At 41.7% G+C, this 20,579-nt stretch overlaps 1 protein-coding gene across 1 annotated transcript in view; it reads right to left on the bottom strand.

The window, feature by feature from the left end:
• The window catches only part of sorbs2b (sorbin and SH3 domain containing 2b), a 114,411-nt gene that overhangs the window by 74,016 nt on the left and 19,816 nt on the right, over positions 1 to 20,579 (bottom strand). The window contains exon 3 of the mRNA XM_060927870.1: positions 6,678 to 6,731. Coding sequence (XP_060783853.1) covers positions 6,678 to 6,731 — 54 coding nt within the window. The remainder of the gene's footprint in view (positions 1 to 6,677; positions 6,732 to 20,579) is intronic.

The raw sequence follows: 20,579 nt of genomic DNA, 5'->3' as shown, positions 1-20,579 counted from the left end.
ATGGCTCACCTTTCCTCTAAATTTGTTCACTGCTGTTTGAGTTACATTGGGAACGAGCAAACAAACAAATTCGAAGGGCGCTTGGTAGAGTGCATACCTTCGCCAAGCCACATATTATCAACATCAAAATTTAATCGCTTGAACCAACAAATTCCATCAAAATCCGTTCACTACTTTTTGAGTTATGTTGGGAACAGACAAAAAATCCTGGATCCACATACATATCTGGATTTACAGTGCTCAGCGTAAATGAGTACAACCCCTTTGAAAAGTAACATTTTAAACAATATCTCAATGAACACAAACAATTTCCAAAATGTTGACAGGACAAAGTTTAATATAATTGAGAGTGATGCTCAACTTGTCTCTTCAGAATTCCCCATAGGTGTTCGATTGGGTTCAAATCAGGAAACATACTTGGCCACTGAATCACTTTCACCCTGTTCTTCTTCAGAAATCCAACAGTGGCCTTAGATGTGTGTTTAGTCATGTTGGAAAAGTGCACGACGACCAAGGGCACAGAGTGATGGTAGCATCTTCTCTTTCAGTATAGAGCAATACGTCTGTGAATTCATGATGCCATCACTGAAATGCAGCTCCCCGACACCAGCAGCACTCATGCAGCCCCACATAAGGACACTGCCACCACCATGTTTCACTGTAGACACCAGGCATTTTTCCTTGTATCAGGGATGAGAATGAAAAATATTTAAAAAGTCTGAAAAAACCAGGGCGGGGCCCATGGCCCAGGGGGGCAGGGCCCAGGGGTTCCAGGGGCTAATGATTTTTGGCTATTTATTTATTTATTTTCTTTATTATTAGACAGGGAGATTATTAGACAGGGAGATTATTATTAGACAGGGAGATTATTAGAAAGGTAGATGATTATTAGACAGGGATATTATTATTAGACAGGGAGATTCTTTTGTGTAATCTGAGCTGAAGTGGGTTTTGTACTTTGGTTTTTTGGGGCGCGCACGCTCTCTCTGCCATGCCGATCCTGTAGGCTGCACTGACTCAGCTGAAAACTCCGGTCCTCGAGAAAAGAGATAAAAGCCCGCCCACACTGAAAGCTGATTGGCTTATTTTGCTGAGTAACCCAATCAGGATGCTCTTTGTCTGGCATGCGCTACATGAACAAGCACACAGGCAGTGTTGCCACATTGGGCAGTTTTAAGTGCATTTTGGCGGGTTTGGAACATATTTTGGGATGGAAAACGTTAGCAGTATCTGGCAACACTGCACACAGTCTGCCTCGCGTGCGCACATTCTTAGATGCGTGATGCAGACCTTAATGTTGCGCACGCACGCTCAAAAACGATCATTTTGGTCTGAAAAAGTCGGAAATCCGCCGATCGGCGGAAAATTCTCATCCCTGCTTGTATTCCTCAACTTTGCGATGCCATACAGTTTTGAAGCCACCAGTTCCAAAAACGTTTATCTTGGTCTCATCACTCCAGAGTATAGAGTCCCAGTAGTCTTCATCTTTGTCAGCATGGGCCCTGGCAAACTCTAGGCAGGCTTTTTTGTGCCTGGGCTTTAGGAGAGGCTTCTTTCGTGGATGGCATCCATGCATGCCATTCCTCTGCAGTGTACGCCGTATTGTGTCACGGGAAATAATCACCCCAGTTTGGCTTTCTACTTCTTTAGATAACTGCAGTGAACTTGCATGCCGATTTTCTTCAACCCTTCTCATCAGAAGACGCTCCTGTCGAGGTGTTAACTTCCGTGGACGACCTGGACGTCTCTGTGAGATGGTTGCAGTTCCATCTTTCTTAATTTTTGTACCACTTTTGCTACAGTATTCTGACTGATAAGTAAAGCTTTGCTGATCTTCTTGTAGCCTTCACCTTTGTGGTGGAAAGAAATTATTTTCTTTGGGGAATTCTGAAGAGACAAGTTGAGCATCACTCTCCATCCAGCATCCGGTCACTAAAAGAGGTCATTGTTGAAGAATGGAAAAAGATTGATGTTGCAAAATGTCGCCAACTTGTTCATTCCATGCCTAGAAGACTTGGTGCTGTCATTAAAAATCATGGAGGCCATACAAAGTATTAGATGTAGTAGTTTTTGTTGTGGGGTGTACTCATTTTTGCACCACCCTAATTTGAGTAAAACTGAAAAATGTGCAATCTAAGTTATATTATTAACCTTACTTTCACGTTATAAGTTAAACAGATGTTATCTTAAACTTTGTCTTGTCAACATTTTGGAAATTGTTTGTGTTCATTGAGATATTGTTTAAAATGTTACTTTTCAAAGGGGGTGCACTCATTTACGCTGAGCACTGTAAATCCATCCATCCATTATCTGTAGCCGCTTATCCTGTTCCACAGGGCCGCAGGCAAGCCGGAGCCCATTCCAGCTGACCATGGGCGAGAGGCGGGGTACACCCTGGACAAATCGCCAGATTATCGCAGGGTTATCTGGATTTACAGTACTGTGCAAATGTCTTCAGCCCATGTAAAGAAATGCTGTAAACAAAAATGGCTTAAAAATTATGAAATGAAATGTTTCAACCTTCAAAAAAAATGGATACAGGTAGTTTCGTCCAATAGTTAAGACAATTTCACCCAAAGCCTTTTTCAGACGCACTATCAATTATATTTCAGGTATTTGTTTGTTTGAAAAAAGGAGGAATTCTCAATGGAATTAGACCGAAGCGAAACACATTTTTGCAAAATGAAAACGAAACCGGAAACGATGGGAATCAGCAAGCGTCAACTTCGGGCGCGTTCAGCTGGGGCCGCTTGTGGGGTGAGATCGATTTTATTAGACCAAATTACATAGAAAATCTATACTCGCACTTGCCAAGGATATGAGATCCAGATTTGAGAAAACGTGCGTTTTTTCAGTCTTTATATAGGCACGCTGATGCCTTTTGATTATGTGCCGGTGAGCCTCAATAACAGCATGCGTGAGAGAGTCTGCTCGGGCGTGCTCTGGACTGTGCGCGCGCCGAGCAGACTCTCGCACGTGCGCTGTTAATGAGGCTCACCTGCACATGATCAAGAGGCATCAGTGTGCCTATATAAAGACTGAGAAAACGCACGTTCAGGGCGAAGTATTACACCACGTCAGTGCGCATTAAGCCTCGGTCACAACCGGCCGTATGTGGTCCTACGGCCGGTCTACGTGCAAAAAAACGCAAGAAACGCACGGAGGGCGCGCGTGAAACGCACGGAGGGCGCGCGTGTGACGTGCTGATTTTCGAGCCGTAGACTGGCCGCAGAGGTTCTTTGTCATGTCAAACAAACTCTATGGGCGCTTACGTTTTTCTTTCAGATTGCAAGACAAACTTACGGCCAACGTGCGTCTTTCTCCACGAACAAAAAAAAAAACGCAGCGATTTGGGAAATGCCAAAAATCGCACGGCCAAAAAAATCGTACGTCCGGTTGTGACCTAGGCTTTACCGAGCCTTATTCTCCCGTGTAGATTCCCTGGGGTTCCGATCCTGTTTCCTGTTCTTAGTTTCTGTTTTTGTCTTTGCCTGATTTAGCCTGTTTGTGCCTCGCTCGACCTTTTGCTAGTTTCAAGTTTACGAGATTGCCTGCCGTTTTGGATTGTTTGCCTGTGCGTTTTCACGATTGTTAATAAACATTACTTCTGCACTTGCATCCGTCTCCAACCGCTCTCTGACAGTGGGAGGTACATCCAGGTTATTAGGTATATCAATCGCGATTTAAGCATGAGTTTAGTGGGGGGGTGTTATATATTGCTTTGTTAATTTCCATTTATTACCGGGAGATGCAGTCATAAACCTGCTTAATGCACTCCCTTAAAAGAATTATGGTTTGTTTATATCTCGATCTTGTCGCATGTACAAAATAATTGATAGTGCGTATGAAAAAAGCTTTGGACGAAATGGCATTGGACGAAGTGTCCTGATCCCCAAAACATACTATAAACAGCAGGAAGCCATAATAAGTGAAACAAAGTCAATATTTGCTGTGAGACGACCCTTTACTTTAAAAAATAGTAGTCTCGGGTACAGTGAGTGCAGTTTCATAAGGAAATGAGCTGTAGGTTTTACTGAGCATCTTACAGAACCAGCCACAGTTCTTCTGGACACTGTCACACTCGCTTCTTCATTCTGCACCAAAACCCAGCAGCTTTCATTATGTTTTCTTTTTTAATCTGAAAATCGGTCTGTTGTGTAATATGCTGCTCAGATACAAACATTTTTTTTCTGTAACATTTAATTTTGTGCTGTTTGGAACTCTAAAATGTTTTTGTCCTGACTTGATATGTCTGTGAAGATTCTCAGTCATCCAGGTCATAGTAAACTGTGGGTGGTAAAAGAGAGCAACTGGACTTGATTGAAGATTCTTGAAGACGTTTCACCTCTCATCCGAAAGGCTTCTTCAGTTCTGTCGGACTAATAGGAAGTATCAGGTATTTATCCTCTCATGGATGAAAAGCAATCCTTAGGTGTCGTTGAGTCATCCTGTTGGTGTGGGTCACTGGGGGCTGGGTGTGAACGGCCTAGAGAGTCGTTGGGGTGATCAGTGGTTGTTAGTTCTCTCTTACCCCTTTTCCACCAAATCAGTTCCAGGGCTGGTTCGGGGCCAGTGCTGGTGCTGGTTCACAACTCGTTCAACTTGCGAGCCAGCTGAGAACCAGTTTGCTTTTCCATAGTTCGCGGTGCTAAGCGGAGCCACGTCATTACATCACTGTATACGTCATTACGTCGCTGTATGCGTCAGTTACGGCGCTACGTTTACATAAACCTTGGCGCGAATATCAAAGCAAAAACAACACGGAAGAAGCAGCAGCAGCGGCAACAACAATAATATTGGATGACTTCGCGTTTGTACAGCTGCTGCTTCTCGTCGCTTAAAAATGGCGATCTTTCGCGGTCTTGTTATTGTTGTTGGTCTTAACAACTCCGCCCCCCCGCTGACGTAAGCAGTTCTTTCCTCTGGCCCAGCAGAGAGTTGGTGCTAGCCTGGAACCGGTTTTTCTGGCCCCAGAGCCAGTTCTTTGTCAGTGGAAACAGAAAACCCGGTTCCAAACTAAGTACTGGCCCCGAACCAGCCCTGGAACTGCTTTGGTGGAAAAGGGGTATCTGTCCTCCTGTGAGTCACTGAAAACAGCTGGGTTTTGGTGTGTATTCGGTTGTCTGGGAAGTGTGCCAAGGATTGCATTGTAGGTGGCTGATAAATGGTGTCTTAGATCACCACCTCTGTTCAGTGATGGCCGTTCCAGGTTGACAAAATTGGCTTCTTTAACTCCTCGCTCATACCAACAATCCTCTCTGGCTAAAATGCGTACGTTGCAATCCTGAAATGAGAGTCCTTTGTTGTTAAGATGAAGGTAGACAGCAGAGTCCTGGCCTGAGGAACCGGCTCTCCTGTGTTGAGCCATGCGCCTGTGAAGCGGTTGTTTTGTTGCCCCAATATACGAGTCCGTGCATTCCTCGTTGCACTGGATTGCATACACTACGTTGTCCTGTTTGTTTCTGGCTATTCTGTCCTGAGGGTGGACCAGTTTCTGCTTCAGGGTGTTGCTGGGTCTGAAATGTACCGGAATGTTGTGTTTGTAGAAGATCCTCCTGAGTTTGTCAGATAGACCAGAAATGTAGGGAATGGCAATGTTCTTGTGTTTGTTCCTGTTATCCTCCTTGTCCGTTATGTTCCTTTTTCTGCTCTTGAAGAAAGCCCAGTTGGGATACCTGCAGTTCTGAAGTGCTTTCTTGATGTGATTTTGGAAGGATTTTGCTCCTTCTCTTTTCCCTCTACCGCTGTAGGAATGTTCTGAGCCCTGTGTTGCAAGGTCCGAATGACCCCCAATTTGTGTTCCAATGGGTGGTGAGAGTCGAAGAGTAGGTACTGATCTGTGTGTGTGGGTTTCCGGTAGACCTCGACGCTAAGGCAGACAGAACTGAAGAAGCCTTTCGGATGAGAGGTGAAGCGTCTTCAAGAATCTTCAAGCAAGTCCAGTTGCTCTCTTTTACCACCCACAGTTTCCTGACTTGATAATGTAGACGTCATAAAATAGAAATCCATAACAAGGTTTGTATGGAAAAAAAAAATAGTGTGCCTGAGACTTTTGTACAGTACTGTACATCAAAATCTAATCCATTTTTTTCTTGGCCCATGTCCCACCTTTCCTCAACATTTCATCAAAATCCTTTCACTACTTTTTGAGTTATGTTTGGAACAAAAAAACAAACATAACCTCCTCTAACAAAGTTGGCGGAAATAAAGACACTGATTGATGACATGGGTGGCTGAGGATTGAAGCGTTTTCACTCCGTTTCACTGCGGAACCGCATAATCATCCGATCGTAACCAAGCATTTATACATCTGACTAATCAATACCAATGCTTGGTTTTTATTTTCCCCATAAACCTTTCTTTCTTTCTTTCTTTCTTTCTTTCTTTCTTTCTTTCTTTCTTTCTTTCTTTCTTTCTTTCTTTTTAGCCAAGAAACTTATTTAACATAACAATTTGCTTTGGAAATTTAAACAAATGTAATTATATTTTTAATAAAGCCTCTTTACCGAAGCTACTGATAGATTATGATTCGATGAAAACCTGCAAATCAAGCCTAAGGTCAACATTTTTCAAAAAAAAATACACGTCTTTAACTAGCTGTGGAATAAGATAACTCTTGAGCTATTCATTGTTTCCATTCTTTCACAGTAACATCTTTAATAAAGGCTTCATCATACCTGTGTTCATGTTGAAGAACTCGTCCTCTAGTGTGGTCTTAAAATCACACGGTCCTGAAAAACCACAAAGCCCATTAGTGTGCTATCGTAAACATTCTAAGCAGAGACACAAGGCACCAGCCACAGCAAGTATCGATAATGGGACACTGATCGTAAAGAGCTCCGTGGGCCTTTCGGTTTCATGACTGCGCAGTGTGGGGCAGCGAGTCCTCGTTCCGTGTGACTGTTCAATCCCCCTGAGAGCGAGATCCCATGTGAAAGGTGATACAAGCCCAGCATTTCTGCTCTTAAACATGCAGCTAGGTTTCAAAATACACACACACACACACACACTGTGAAAGACACATATTACCTCTTTTGGTATGTTACAGGTGTTACAGCTTAACACTTGACTGAATATATGCTCACTAGGCACTTCCTGAGGTGAGCAGCATTAAGAAATTTTGCTCCACTTCAGTTCGTCCTAGATTGATCAGTTCTGGATGAAAGATTGACAACTCATATGACCCTGTTCCTAAAATACCCAGTTTATTTTGGTATGAGCTGAATATTTCTAGAAGGGTCTATGTGGGGAAGTCATTTAATTACGTTATTCTATTACCTAACCCTCCAACACACGCAGAGGTTAGACGTGTATGCAATCCTTCATAAATAAATAGCGATATGTAAGCACTTCGGACGAGGAACACCTGCGTGCCTATACACACACACACACACACACGTGCGCCTGCCCAACCTGACAGGCTTTCGAGGAAACAGCACAGCGCGTGTTATCGTAGGGGTCAGAAGCCATACAAGATGATATTCTGCACAGTCACTGACGCGTGATGAACTGACCATCCTCATCAAAGACAACAAATTCATGCGCTCCTGCTAATCTGAGATTAAAGAGGAGCACTGTATATTTACTTTGACCCTTCATAAAATATCGCACCAGGTCATATTACTCCGATTAAAAGAGAACTTCAGTGGCAAGCCCAAAACAAATCTTCAGCCAGGGGTGGCCTATAAATCGGAGGTGAAAAACACGGGCGACACATCTGCCTGTCACACCGCCGGACATGGGGTAAATCAAAAGTTGTAATGGCCTGTCAGCAATAAATGAAGAGGAGAGCTGGGAGTTGGGTTTCAACAGGGCAGACTAGTGGCGACAGAACAGCTGGGATGGGAACAGGACAGCCACCCAAGACGTCACATGTATGACCAGGGCTGGAGCGCTCGGCTGTGGCTTCTTTTAAACGCTTGAATACCTTCTGAGAAACCATGACACCAAATACGCTGTTCGGGTATGAAAGTCAATATTTTAATGTGTCATGTAAAAGCTACTTTTGTCTGACATTTAAATGTCCTACAGATAATTGTGCCTTTTTTAAATATCTCATCTCATCTCATTATCTCTCGCCGCTTTATCCTGTTCTACAGGGTCGCAGGCAAGCTGGAGCCTATCCCAGCTGACTACGGGTGAAAGGCGGGGTTCACCCTGGACAAGTCGCCAGGTCATCACAGGGCTGACACATAGACACAGACAACCATTCACATTCACATTCACACCTACGCTCAATTTAGAGTCACCAGTTAACCTAACCTGCATGTCTTTGGACTGTGGGGGAAACCGGAGCACCCGGAGGAAACCCACGCGGACACGGGGAGAACATGCAAACTCCGCACAGAAAGGCCCTCGCCGGCCACGGGGCTCGAACCCGGACCTTCTTGCTGTGAGGCGCCAGCGCTAACCACTACACCACCGTGCCGCCCCTTTTTTAAATATATATATATATATATATATATATATATATATATATATATATATAAAATTATTCTATCCACATTCACTGGATATGAGCAATCGCGTGTTCTGATTGGCTACTCTACTACGAGGCTATCAGCTCATATACCATGAGTATAGAAAAACAAAATGGTGGCACGTGTTGCTGAACCAACCGAGGACGAAATAAAAACTCTACTCGAGCAAAAAATTTAAAAAAAGCAATAAAATACGGAATAAAAGTATTTGATGGTAAGAATGTATCTTTTTTTCCCAATAATTATTATTATTACAGCATTTTTCATAAATTGCGACTGGCATTTCACCAGTTTGTTTACGTTCTAAGCGGAAATGATTTTGTCGGACGTTTTGTACAAAGTTTTTATTTATCGAATTTGCAAAAAATAAAAATGCTCGGTTTCTCAAAATACAGTGAATGCGGATAGAATCTCATCTCATCTCATTATCTCTCGCCGCTTTATCCTGTTCTACAGGGTCGCAGGCAAGCTGGAGCCTATCCCAGCTGACTACGGGCGAAAGGCGGGGTACACCCTGGACAAGTCGCCAGGTCATCACAGGGCTGACACATAGACACAGACAACCATTCACACTCACATTCACACCTACGGTCAATTTAGAGTCACCAGTTAACCTAACCTGCATGTCTTTGGACTGTGGGGGAAACCGGAGCACCCGGAGGAAACCCACGCGGACACGGGGAGAACATGCAAACTCCACACAGAAAGGCCCTCACCGGCCCCGGGGCTCGAACCCAGGACCTTCTTGCTGTGAGGCGACAGCGCTAACCACTACACCACCGTGCCGCCCCTGCGGATAGAATAAAACAGTTATTCCACTCAATCTTGTCGAACATGGCTTATAGCCGACTCGGTGCTATGCGCCTCGTCAGCTATCGGCTCATGTCCGACTCGATTTCATGGAATAACTGTTAATTATATCACTAGTACAATAATGCACATAGACAACTAATTAACACTAAAATTCTGTCTATAAAAAACTGCAAAGGGATGACACACAAAGAACTACTTACATAAATAATAACAACAGCAGCAATAATAATAATAATAATAATAATGTACTATTTTGTCGTCTTAAATGTGTCTTAGTGGGACTACTACGACTACCCTAAACATCGACGTTACTTGACAAAACCGATCCAAATAGCTCATAGCTCAAAACCAAGAAGAATGATGATGATTCATTCTACCTATATAATGACAGGAAATCAGGAAATCAGCTGAGAATGAGCTTCACGTTTATTGGCTGCGTGCACAGAAACATATCATTGTGGAGTCTAACAATTAATCACAATCAGATCAAATAATCCCAGACAGCTCTGCTAATGGATTAGACGATAACTGTGATAGGCTTAACTAGGCGTTGTGATTACTGAGCTACGGTACAACAGCCGAAAGCATTGTAAACATAACTGACTCCTGATAAATAGTATTGTCTCTTGTTGATAGCAGCTTATGTTTAGCGTGATTTATGCCTGCAGTGTATTGGAGAGACAGGAAACTGAAACCCCCACAGAACTGACTGCTCTTGGCAGGAGGCGCAGGAAAGTCATACCTCGCACCTCATTGACAATCAGCTAAGTGTTGATACAGGACTAAATACCTCATGGTGACATGCCACACTATCTACAACATCACAACACACGCCATTAAAGCTCACACGTTAAAATTAGTTTTATTTACTAGGAATCTAATTTTAAAAAAGAAGCAGACATGTGTAGACGACCAAAAGTATAGTCAGCTTATTACTTAAATAACAATAGATGTGTTTCTCCAAATACTAGCGCAGACAGACCGATGGGTTGTGATGGTATTAGAATAAACGATCATGGCACAGGCTTAATTACTTGTCATATGCACTTTGGAAAGACACGCTCACACACAGAACAGCATGCAGACTGCTGCTTCATATAAATGATATCTTCATATCATTTGCATACATGTGTATACTGTAAATACAGTTGTGGTCATAAGCTTACATACAGTGACATGAATGTCATCTTGGATATGAATTCATATTCAGGCATTCATATCCAAAAAAAAAAAATTACACTAGAATTTGGTGCACAAGTTTTAATTTTCTTTGGGTTTTCTGAAACCAACACAGGGTCAAAATTATACATACAGGGGCAAAAATTTACATACACTCACTTAGATTATTAATTCAGAGGTGCCGAAACTTCCAAAATGTTGCCAAGGTCGAGGTCTCTTAACTTCCTGTTAGTGATCATGATTGACTACAGTTGGTAGCTTCTCTGTGCTTTCATAAAAAGGGTTTGTTTACAGCACTCATTGGATTGACCAACACACAATACAATGGGAAAGTCCAAGGAGCTCAGTGCAGATCTGAGAATGAGGATTGCAGATGTACACAACTCCAGAATGTCTCTTGGAGCTATTTCTAAACAACTGCAAATTCCAAGATCACTTCAAACAACTGTATGCAAGTTATTGTGCGGTGTAGTCACTTTGCCAAGCCACTTTGCTTCAAGAAAACCCAAACTGTCACCCTCAGCTGAAAGGAAATTGGTTTGGATGGTCAGGAACAACCTGGGAACCACCATGGCACAGCCCTGCCATGAACTGGAAGCTGATGGATCACTGTCTACAGTTCAGCTCACCATGGACTAAGAGGCTGCTATCCAAGAAATAACCCCCTGCTCCAAAATCAACACTTTCAAGCTTAACTAAAGTTTGAAGCTGACCACACGGACAAAGAAAAAGCCTTCTGGAGGATAGCTGTATGGTCAGATGAGACAAAGATTGAGTTGTTTGGCCACAATGACCACCATGTACAGAGAGACGCTGTACCAGCTGCTGCTGGTGGTGGTGGTAGGATCATCATACTCTGGGGCTGTTTTGCTGCCAGTGGAACTGGTTCATTGAACAAAGTGGATGGAATAATGAAGCAGGAGGACTACCTCAGAATTCTTCAGCATAAACCATCAGAAACTTGAACACGACTTGGGACTTACAACAGGACAATGAACCCAAACACGCATCAGAGCTGGTTGTGGAGGATAAAGCAGGCTAACATTAAGCTTAAAACAAGTCCAGACTTCAACCCTATTGAAAACATATGGACCATGCTTATAAGTTGAGTCCATGGCATGAAAAAAAAAATTAATTGAACTCTACCAGTTCTACCATGAAGAGTCACGAAATATCCAACCAGAATTCTGCCAGAAGCTTGTTCATGGTAAACAAAAATGTTTGGTCAAGGTGAATCTTGCAAAGAGACATTTTACCCAAATATTTGGTGTGCTGTATGTATATTTTTGACCCTCTATTGATTTCAGAAAACCCAAAGAAAATTAAAACTTGTGTACCAAATTCTAGCGTTTTTTTCTTTTTAATGAAAATGCATGCTGTATAATCATTCTGCCACAGAAAAAGAACAGTTCAAAGAAATGACTGAAAGCCCAAATATTACCATGACATTCATGTCCAAGATGACATTCATGTCACTGTATGTAAACTTCTGACCACAACTGTATATACATAAGGCATGGACTCTGCCTCAATTATCACTAATATGATGACCATAATACTTATTAGATGTTCCCATAAAGGTGATGTGCCATTTTTAATAGACTGTCTATCACAAAACAAAAAGACTACCAATGTCCAGATAACAAATAACATTTTAAACAGGTTTTCACTAAATTAGACGCATTTATGTTCACATCATGCATATTGTACATCCTGTAAAACTTTCAAGCTTTACTGTTCATAAACACATTCTAGCTAGATCACATGCTCTGCAACACAAAATCGTCCTACCTGGTTATAACTAATTCCTTGGCTGGGTTGTTTTCATGAAAAAATAGGCAATGTTGACTCTGTGAAAGTGTTGCCTATCAAACGACACAGTCAAATCAAACAAGTAAAACTGAATGTGCCAAACCGTGTTCTCTGTCAAAAGCCAAAAAGAGCTCAGAATCCTTGCCATGTTGCTTACTAAAGCCAAAATAGGAAGAATGTTCTTCTCATCTGGGATTTGCAGTCGGGCTATTTATATTAACATTTTTGTGAGGACACAAGATGGCCCGTGTGGTTTTAAAAAAGCAGCTTCTCAATCAAAATTATATTAAAAGAAACCCTGTGAAACATTTGTAGTGCCACAGCTTACTGGCTCGAATATGTTTTTTTCTGTGCCATTCTGTACAAATTGTGTCGTGTTTCGTGAATACTATTAAGGCATTTACATAAAAATAAAAGGAGTCAATTGTTTTGGTGTTGCATAGCCGACTCTCGGAGACTGTATTAAATTATACACACTCGGGGGGAAAAAAAAGGTACGAAGTTGTACCTTTTCTTATCTCTGTATTGATATTCTTATCTTTTTTTTTAAACTTTAACCTTTCATCTGGAAAAGTGGACATAATGTCCCTTTAAAAACAAAAGGCTTAAGATACATAACTGGACCATAATTACCTTTTAAAGTAAAGACACTAACTACATGTGCCTTTCTGAGTAACATGCTACAGTAAACGTAAGAAATGGGGTTGTAAAGATTGGACATTTTGGCTTGATACAATGAGGAAATGATAGACATTAATCAAGGAAAGAATTATAAAGTGATTATTATCCATGATAATTATAAAACAGTGTGCAACTGATGTGCAAAAATCCATTTGTTTTAAACTGATGCACAAATACGTGGCACAGTGGTGTAGTGATTACTGTAGCACTGTCGCCTCACAGCAAGAAGGTTCTGGGTTCGAGCCCAGTGGCCGACGGGGGCCTTTCTGTGTGGAGTTTGCATGCTTTCCCCGTGTCTGCGTGGGTTTCCTCTGGGTGCTCTGGTTTCCCCCACATTCCAAAGAGGTTAGGCTAATTGGTGGCTCTAAATTGACCATAGGTGTGAATGGTTGTTTGTATCTATGTGTCAGCCCTTCGCTGATCTGGCGACGTGTCCAGGGTGTACTCTGCCTCTTGACCATAGTCAGCTGGAATAGGCTCCAGCTTGCCTGCGACCCTGCACAGGATACAGTGGTGCTTGAACGTTTGTGAACCCTTGAAAATTTCCTATATTTCTGCATAAATATGACCTAAAACATCATCAGATTTTCACACAAGTCTGACAAGTAGATAAAGAGAACCCAGATTACAGTCAGCAGGATGAGAGCTCTCTCTGTGAGAAGCAAGGCCCTGTATAGCCATAAAAACATGCAGACAAGCAAATGTATATATATATATATATGTAAATGTAAATATATATGTAAATATATAAATGTATAAATGTAATATATATATATATATATATATATATATATATATATATATATATATATATATATATATATATATATTATGAGCCAATATATTTATTTCACAAGGCATCAATATGCTGAAATAATCATTTGATTATTATTTATTTACTATCTAACCTCTAGCTGAATTATTTTATACATCAATAAAAACACACAGCTCAGATGTGCATATTAAAAAATAGGAATTTGCCAGACATCAAAACATTTTGTATTTACAGTGGTGCTTTTGTGAACCCTTTAGAATTTCTATTATTTCTGCATAAATGTGACCTAAAACATCATCAGATTTTCACACGAGTCCTAAAAGTAGATAAAGAGAACCCAGTTAAACAAATGAGACAAAAATATTATACTTGGTCATCTATTTATTGAGGAAAATGATACAATATTACATATCTGTGAGTGGCAAAAGTATGTGAACCTCTAGGATTAGCAGTTAATTTGAAGGTGAAATTAGAGTCAGGTGTTTTCAATCAATGGGATGACAATCAGGTGTAAGTGGGCACCCTGTTTTATTTAAAGAACAGGGATCTATCAAAGTCTGATCTTCACAACACATGTTTGTGGAAGTGTATCATGGCACGAACAAAGGAGATTTCTGAGGACCTCAGAAAAAGCGTTGTTGATGCTCATCAGGCTGGAAAAGGTTACAAAACCATCTCTATTCAGGAAATTCAAGACCATTGTTACCCTCCTCAGGAGTGGTCAACCAACAAAGATCACTCCAAGAGCAAGGTGTGTAATAGTCGGCGAGGTCACAAAGGACCCCAGGGTAACTTCTAAGCAACTGAAGGCCTCTCTCACATTGGCTAATGTTAATGTTCATGAGTCCACCATCAGGAGAACACTGAACAACAATGGTGTGCATGGCAGGGTTGCAAGGAGAAAGCCACTGCTCTCCAAAAAGAACATTGCTGCTCATCTGCAGTTTGCTAAAGATCACGTGGACAAGCCAGAAGGCTATTGGAAAAATGTTTTGTGGACAGATGAGACAAAAATAGAACTTTTTGGTTTAAATGAGAAGCGTTATGTTTGGAGAAAGGAAAACACTGCATTCCAGCATAAGAACCTTATCCCATCTGTGAAACATGGTGGTGGTAGTATCATGGTTTGGGCCTGTTTTGCTGCATCTGGGCCAGGATGGCTTGCCATCATTGATGGAACAATGAATTCTGAATTATACCAGTGAATTCTAAAGGAAAATGTCAGGACATCTGTCCATGAACTGAATCTCAAGAGAAGGTGGGTCATGCAGCAAGACAACGACCCTAAGCACACAAGTCGTTCTACCAAAGAATGGTTAAAGAAGAATAAAGTTAATGTTTTGCCAAGTCAAAGTCCTGACCTTAATCCAATCGAAATGTTGTGGAAGGACCTGAAGCAAACAGTTCATGTGAGGAAACCCACCAACATCCCAGAGTTGAAGCTGTTCTGTATGGAGGAATGGGCTAAAATTCCTCCAAGCCGGTGTGCAGGACTGATCAACAGTTACCGGAAACGTTTAGTTGCAGTTATTGCTGCACAAGGGGGTCACACCAGATACTGAAAGCAAAGGTTCACATACTTTTGCCACTCACAGATATGTAATATTGGATCATTTTCCTCAATAAATAAATGACCAAGTATAATATTTTTGTCTCGTTTGTTTAACTGGGTTCTCTTTATCTACTTTTAGGACTTGTGTGAAAATCTGATGATGTTTTAGGTCATATTTATGCAGAAATATAGGAATTTCTAAAGGGTTCACCAACTTTCAAGCACCATTGTAAGTGGTTATGGATAATGTGCAAATAGGAAAGCAAGGTGATAGAGCCCATAACTCTGATACTTAAAATAGACCTGTGAATCATCATTCATGAATTAACAGTAGGCCACTGCAGACTGTAAGCAAAAGTTGGTTACATATCCATCAGAGGCTACTAAATCATATTGCAGCAGATTTAATAATATCTTCAAACACCAAATGGTTGTCAAAAGAATCAAAATTGTACCGCATCATATCATACCCGTTCTGACAGCGTCCATGAACAAAGCAAGGCTTTTTAATAAAGAATCTGTGACCTTTTGCTTTGTTCAATTTTCATTTCAGGAACAGGCTGTGAATTCATAAATCCGCTCTTTAAGCTCATCAATATGCTATTAGAATACAAGACGCAAGCTGTAAAGGTCCAAATAAGGCATGAATATGTTTGCAGACTGGCAGTCTGTAGTCTCTCTGCTGGCGTTAAGTGACCATGCAAACTACACGCCTCTTGAGGCAGCTGCTGAAGATAGAGGCTGAATTCAAACGCTCCCCTCATGATGCAGCAGATTTTGTGAAAATACCGCTAAGACAGGTGTCTGCAGGGTTGGGTGAGAAAGCGAGAGCCAGGCTCCAGCTGGGTGCTGTTCGGCTGCTGGGTTAGGAGAAGGTGGGAATACATGCCAAGCCTGAGAGGTCCAGCTGGCAGAGTGGGCAGATGCTAGTGAAGAGCTGTGCGGGAGTAGCCAATGCTGTGGAGAGCCTCGGCATCTCAGAGACAGCCACTTAACATTCAAACAGCTTGAGTGTAAGTCGCTGAGCCTCCCTCAGCTTGACAATCTGCCTCAATCACACACAGCCGCACAGACGGCGATCAAGAGCTTCTGAGAAAAGTCAAGCCTGGCTCTGATAGTGTTATTTATTTCTGTATGGAATTCAAAGCATGGCGCGACACTGAGTTATGTTTGGGCCATGGTGAATGCTGATTGCAGCACTTACAGATAAGATTTCTTTTAAGTAACTTTATAAATAGGGTTGGGGAATTAAAAGGAGTCTACTGAGAACCTGCAAAGTCATTTATTTGGCTGCTTAAGCTATTGCGGGTCCTAATAAACAAAACGTCACCAGCTTCAGCCTCATCTCACCGTTGGTTCAAAACACAAACTTCCTTCTGAAGTGCTAGCTCTATCACAGTAATCATTCTGTGAAGTGGAGGAACATCATTAAGGACGTAAAATAAGCAGACATTTATTACGGGGTATGAAGCGGTTATGAATGGCCCTGTTCGAGGGGAAAAGCTGCCACTTGAGAACAATAATTCCGCTGCCGCTAGATTTATGATTATGCCACTGTGCTACTTTTGAGACATTTATTTATCATCTATACACATAACTATAGAACAGAATGGCACAGTGGTGTCGTGGTTAACACTGTCACCTCACAGCAAGGTTCTGGGTTTGAGCCCAGTGACCGAGGGGGGTCTTTCTGTGTGGAGTTTTCATGTTCTCTTCTGGTTTCCTCCGCAGTCCAAAAGACATGCAGTTAGGTTAACGGGCTACTCTAAATTGCCCATATGTGTGAATGTGCGAGTGCGCAGAAAGGAACTGGCCACCCTACTGCTGCAATTCTGGCCAAGCCAACCAAACATGGTTCGCCTCAAGCCTGGATCGGGTTCGGCAGTGGCGACGATGTAACAGAACAGGGGTTATATTTATACCAGGGTTACGCAGACCAAGGACAGGACAACAAGAAGGAACTTCAGAAGAATATGTGATATATGCTGCTGTGCTACTTAGCAATCTAATCAACAGCACATAGTGTTTGTGCAGTAAGCAAAGCAAACCTTTCTACACATTTCTCTTCAATGTGCAAGATATTCAGAGCAGGTGAAATGATGTCTGCTGGATTCATTTTCGAGTACCATTTTTATCACATGCTCAAGTATGTTCACACTGTAATACATGAGCCTGTGAAATAGAAGATCAATCTCTGTCGTCAAATAGTGAGCGCTAATGTGAGCACATTTTCAAGCATAGATTTCTATCAGGGACTTCCCTTTATTTAACTGTTATAGCAGCATGATAAAAACATGACTGACTTTAGGAAAAGTTCAATATCTAGTACCACTTCACTGCCTTTCTATAATAGGTAATGCTAGTTAATACTTACAGGATTCAATGTTTCTCAAATATCTGAAATATACTTGGGTGGGAGCTGGTAGTATGTTTTTACAGATATACTTTATGGAAATTGTAAGTGTGGTGAATGGATTTCAGAAACGAGAAAGACCAAGACTTTAATTTACACTTTTGCATCACCTCGCTTGTCATGGGGCCTGCTACCTACCACTCCGAGCTCTCTCCCACTCTCACCTCCAGACCTCTCAGCCATAAGTGCTGGAACAACATCAAGAATGAGGGAGTCACCTCGGACGGGGAGGTGGTTGAGCCTGCGGTTTGGATTTAACCATATAACAAGTGTTTGTTCATCACCACTGAACCCATACTCAATCACCAACAACTATCCATCCATCCATTGTCCGTAACCGCTTATCCTGTGCAGGGTTGCGAGCAAGCTAGAGCTTATCCCAGCTGACTATGGGCGGGAGATGGGGTACACCCTGGACAAGTCTCCAGGTCATCACAGGGCCTGTGCGGGAAACCCACGCAGACACGGGGAGAACGTGCAAACTCCACAAAGGCAGGCCCCGTTGGCCACTGGGCTCGAACCCAGAACCTTCTTGCTGTGAGGCGACAGTGCTAACCACTACACCACCGTGCCGCCTACCAATAACTAGAACATGGAAATGTTGGAATAAATTATGCATCCTGTCTGAGTATGGTGGGTGACTCAGCTCATCAGTTACTGCTGCTCTGCCACATTAGAAACAAGGAATGTTCATTTCTTAGAAATAATTAATAAATAAAATGTGTATACTTACATCAATATACTAAATACTAAGAGGCAACATCTCTTCCCGGGAAGTCCATACTTATTTGAGCAGGACAATCCCAGGTCTCATTCTGCACGGGCTACCACAGTGTGCAGAGTGCATGTGCTTGACTGGCCTGCTGCCAGTCCAGATCTGTCTCCTACTGAGAATGTATGGCGCATCATGAAGAGGAGAATCAGAGAACAGCGACCATGGACTGTTGGGCAGCTGACGTCTTGTATCAAGCAAGAATGGGCAAAAATTCCAATTGCAAAATTGCAACAATTATTATCCTCCGATCCCATACGATTAAAAAGTGTTATTAAAAGGAAAGGTGATGTAACACAGTAGTAATAATGCCTCTGTCCCAACTTTTTTTTGGTGTGTGTTGCAGGCATCAAATTCTAGCTTTGTTTATATTCTCAAAATACAATTAAGTTGGTCAGTAAAACTACTGAAAATCTTTTATTTGTACTTTTGCCACTTAAATAAAGGTTCATGTGAATCAACAAATCACAGATTTTTGTTTTTATTGCATTTTGGAAAATATCCCAACCTTTTTGGAAATGCGGTTAGTACCTGGGCACAGTGCCAAGGTATTACTGTGGCACTTACATACTGTAGTAGAACAAAACCCCAAAATACTTCACAGCCCACACATTGCTTTTGCAGTATGGCATTATTTACCTCTGAGAGGAAAGCTTGGGATGGTGTCGTACGTGAGAAGTTACAGTATTTGAACCACGAGTGCAGACACAGCCTAGCAGTGGCGGCTGGTAGTCTTTCAAACATTTTAAAAGAAAAAAGAAAAAACACATCAATTTTGCCCATACTCTTGCCTCTGATCTGGCTGATTGTTGGCAGGGTCACAAACTGTGAAATAACAGGTTCTTTTGGCCCATTAGCCTACTGTCCAATATACATGATGGTGGTGTTGGGGGGGGTATATTTTAACATTTTATATTTTAAAATTGTGGCATGTTGTTTAAAAATTGATCATTATTGAAAGCAGCTCTTTGTCAGGAACCTCAGCAGTAACAGCAGAGTGTTCTGGAATAGGCACAAGCACTGACCTTGGGGAGCCAAACATAGAGCTGGGTGCCACACATTTCATTCAATGACACTTTCCCTATATTTTACTTATTTTGACTGAGAAATGTTTTATTGACAATTTTGATAACCCTTCACTTTTAATCCAGGTCTGTAGTGTGAAATGTTCTCGGGTGTGTTTTTGTTTAAAAATGTTTTCCAAATTGTAGCTGTGTTTAATTCATATCCAGAAAAATATATATTCCAATATAATATACTCAGCATAAACATTTTAAATAGATTCTATATTTTTGGTCCATCCATGACATGTTACTAAAGTAGCCTATTTACTGTTGTTGATGTGGGTCACTTGCTGTTAGCCAATTCACTTTCTCGTACCAGGAGAGCTGAAAGGAACGAGTATTATTCCCTACCTTTTTCACCAAGTCAATTTGAGGCGTTGGTCTACCTTGCTCTTTAATTTTAATTTTTTCCTCGAAAGGAAGACTGGCAAATGGCTTCGCCAAAATTAAATCAGCAATGCTTGGCATCCGTGCGCAGCTTTCTTGCTAGCTGATTAGCCCCTTCAAGTTCAAGTTCAGTCACTCAAATAAACGAAATTTCTGGAACTAAGATAGCAAACTTGACAACACTATATTTACACTTTATTTACAATGAAAATATATACAAACTAAAAAAAAGCTGGTAGAAACTGTATGTAATGAATGAAATCGAAATGTAAGCTGATCTCTTACAATATACCACAGCACTTGTGAATCCGCATGGGACTGAACTGAAATTCACCACTGCCTGTCTATATTTGAAACGAGCTGTCAATCAAAGAAAATATCCGGCCGCTTTCACCAATCACCAGTCTCCTCGCAGAAACTGCCATGTCCCTCCCACTGTGAGGCTCGGAGTCCGTGGGCGGGCGTTTTCGCAGTATTTGTCCAATAACCGTCTTGCATTTTGATATTGAAAAGCGCATAGCTCCCAAATGCCATTGAAGTCCACTGAGGCTGGGAGTCCGGTGGGCGGGCGTTTTCGCAGCATTTGTCCAATAATTGTCTTGCATTTTGATATTGAAAAGTGCATAGCTCCCAAATGCCATCGAAGTGCAC

Source organism: Neoarius graeffei, chromosome 8 (genome assembly GCF_027579695.1).
Source record: "Neoarius graeffei isolate fNeoGra1 chromosome 8, fNeoGra1.pri, whole genome shotgun sequence".
Classification (NCBI taxonomy): domain Eukaryota; kingdom Metazoa; phylum Chordata; class Actinopteri; order Siluriformes; family Ariidae; genus Neoarius; species Neoarius graeffei.
The sequence above is the reverse complement of the archived record's forward strand: the minus strand, read 5'-3'. Positions and strand labels throughout refer to the sequence as shown.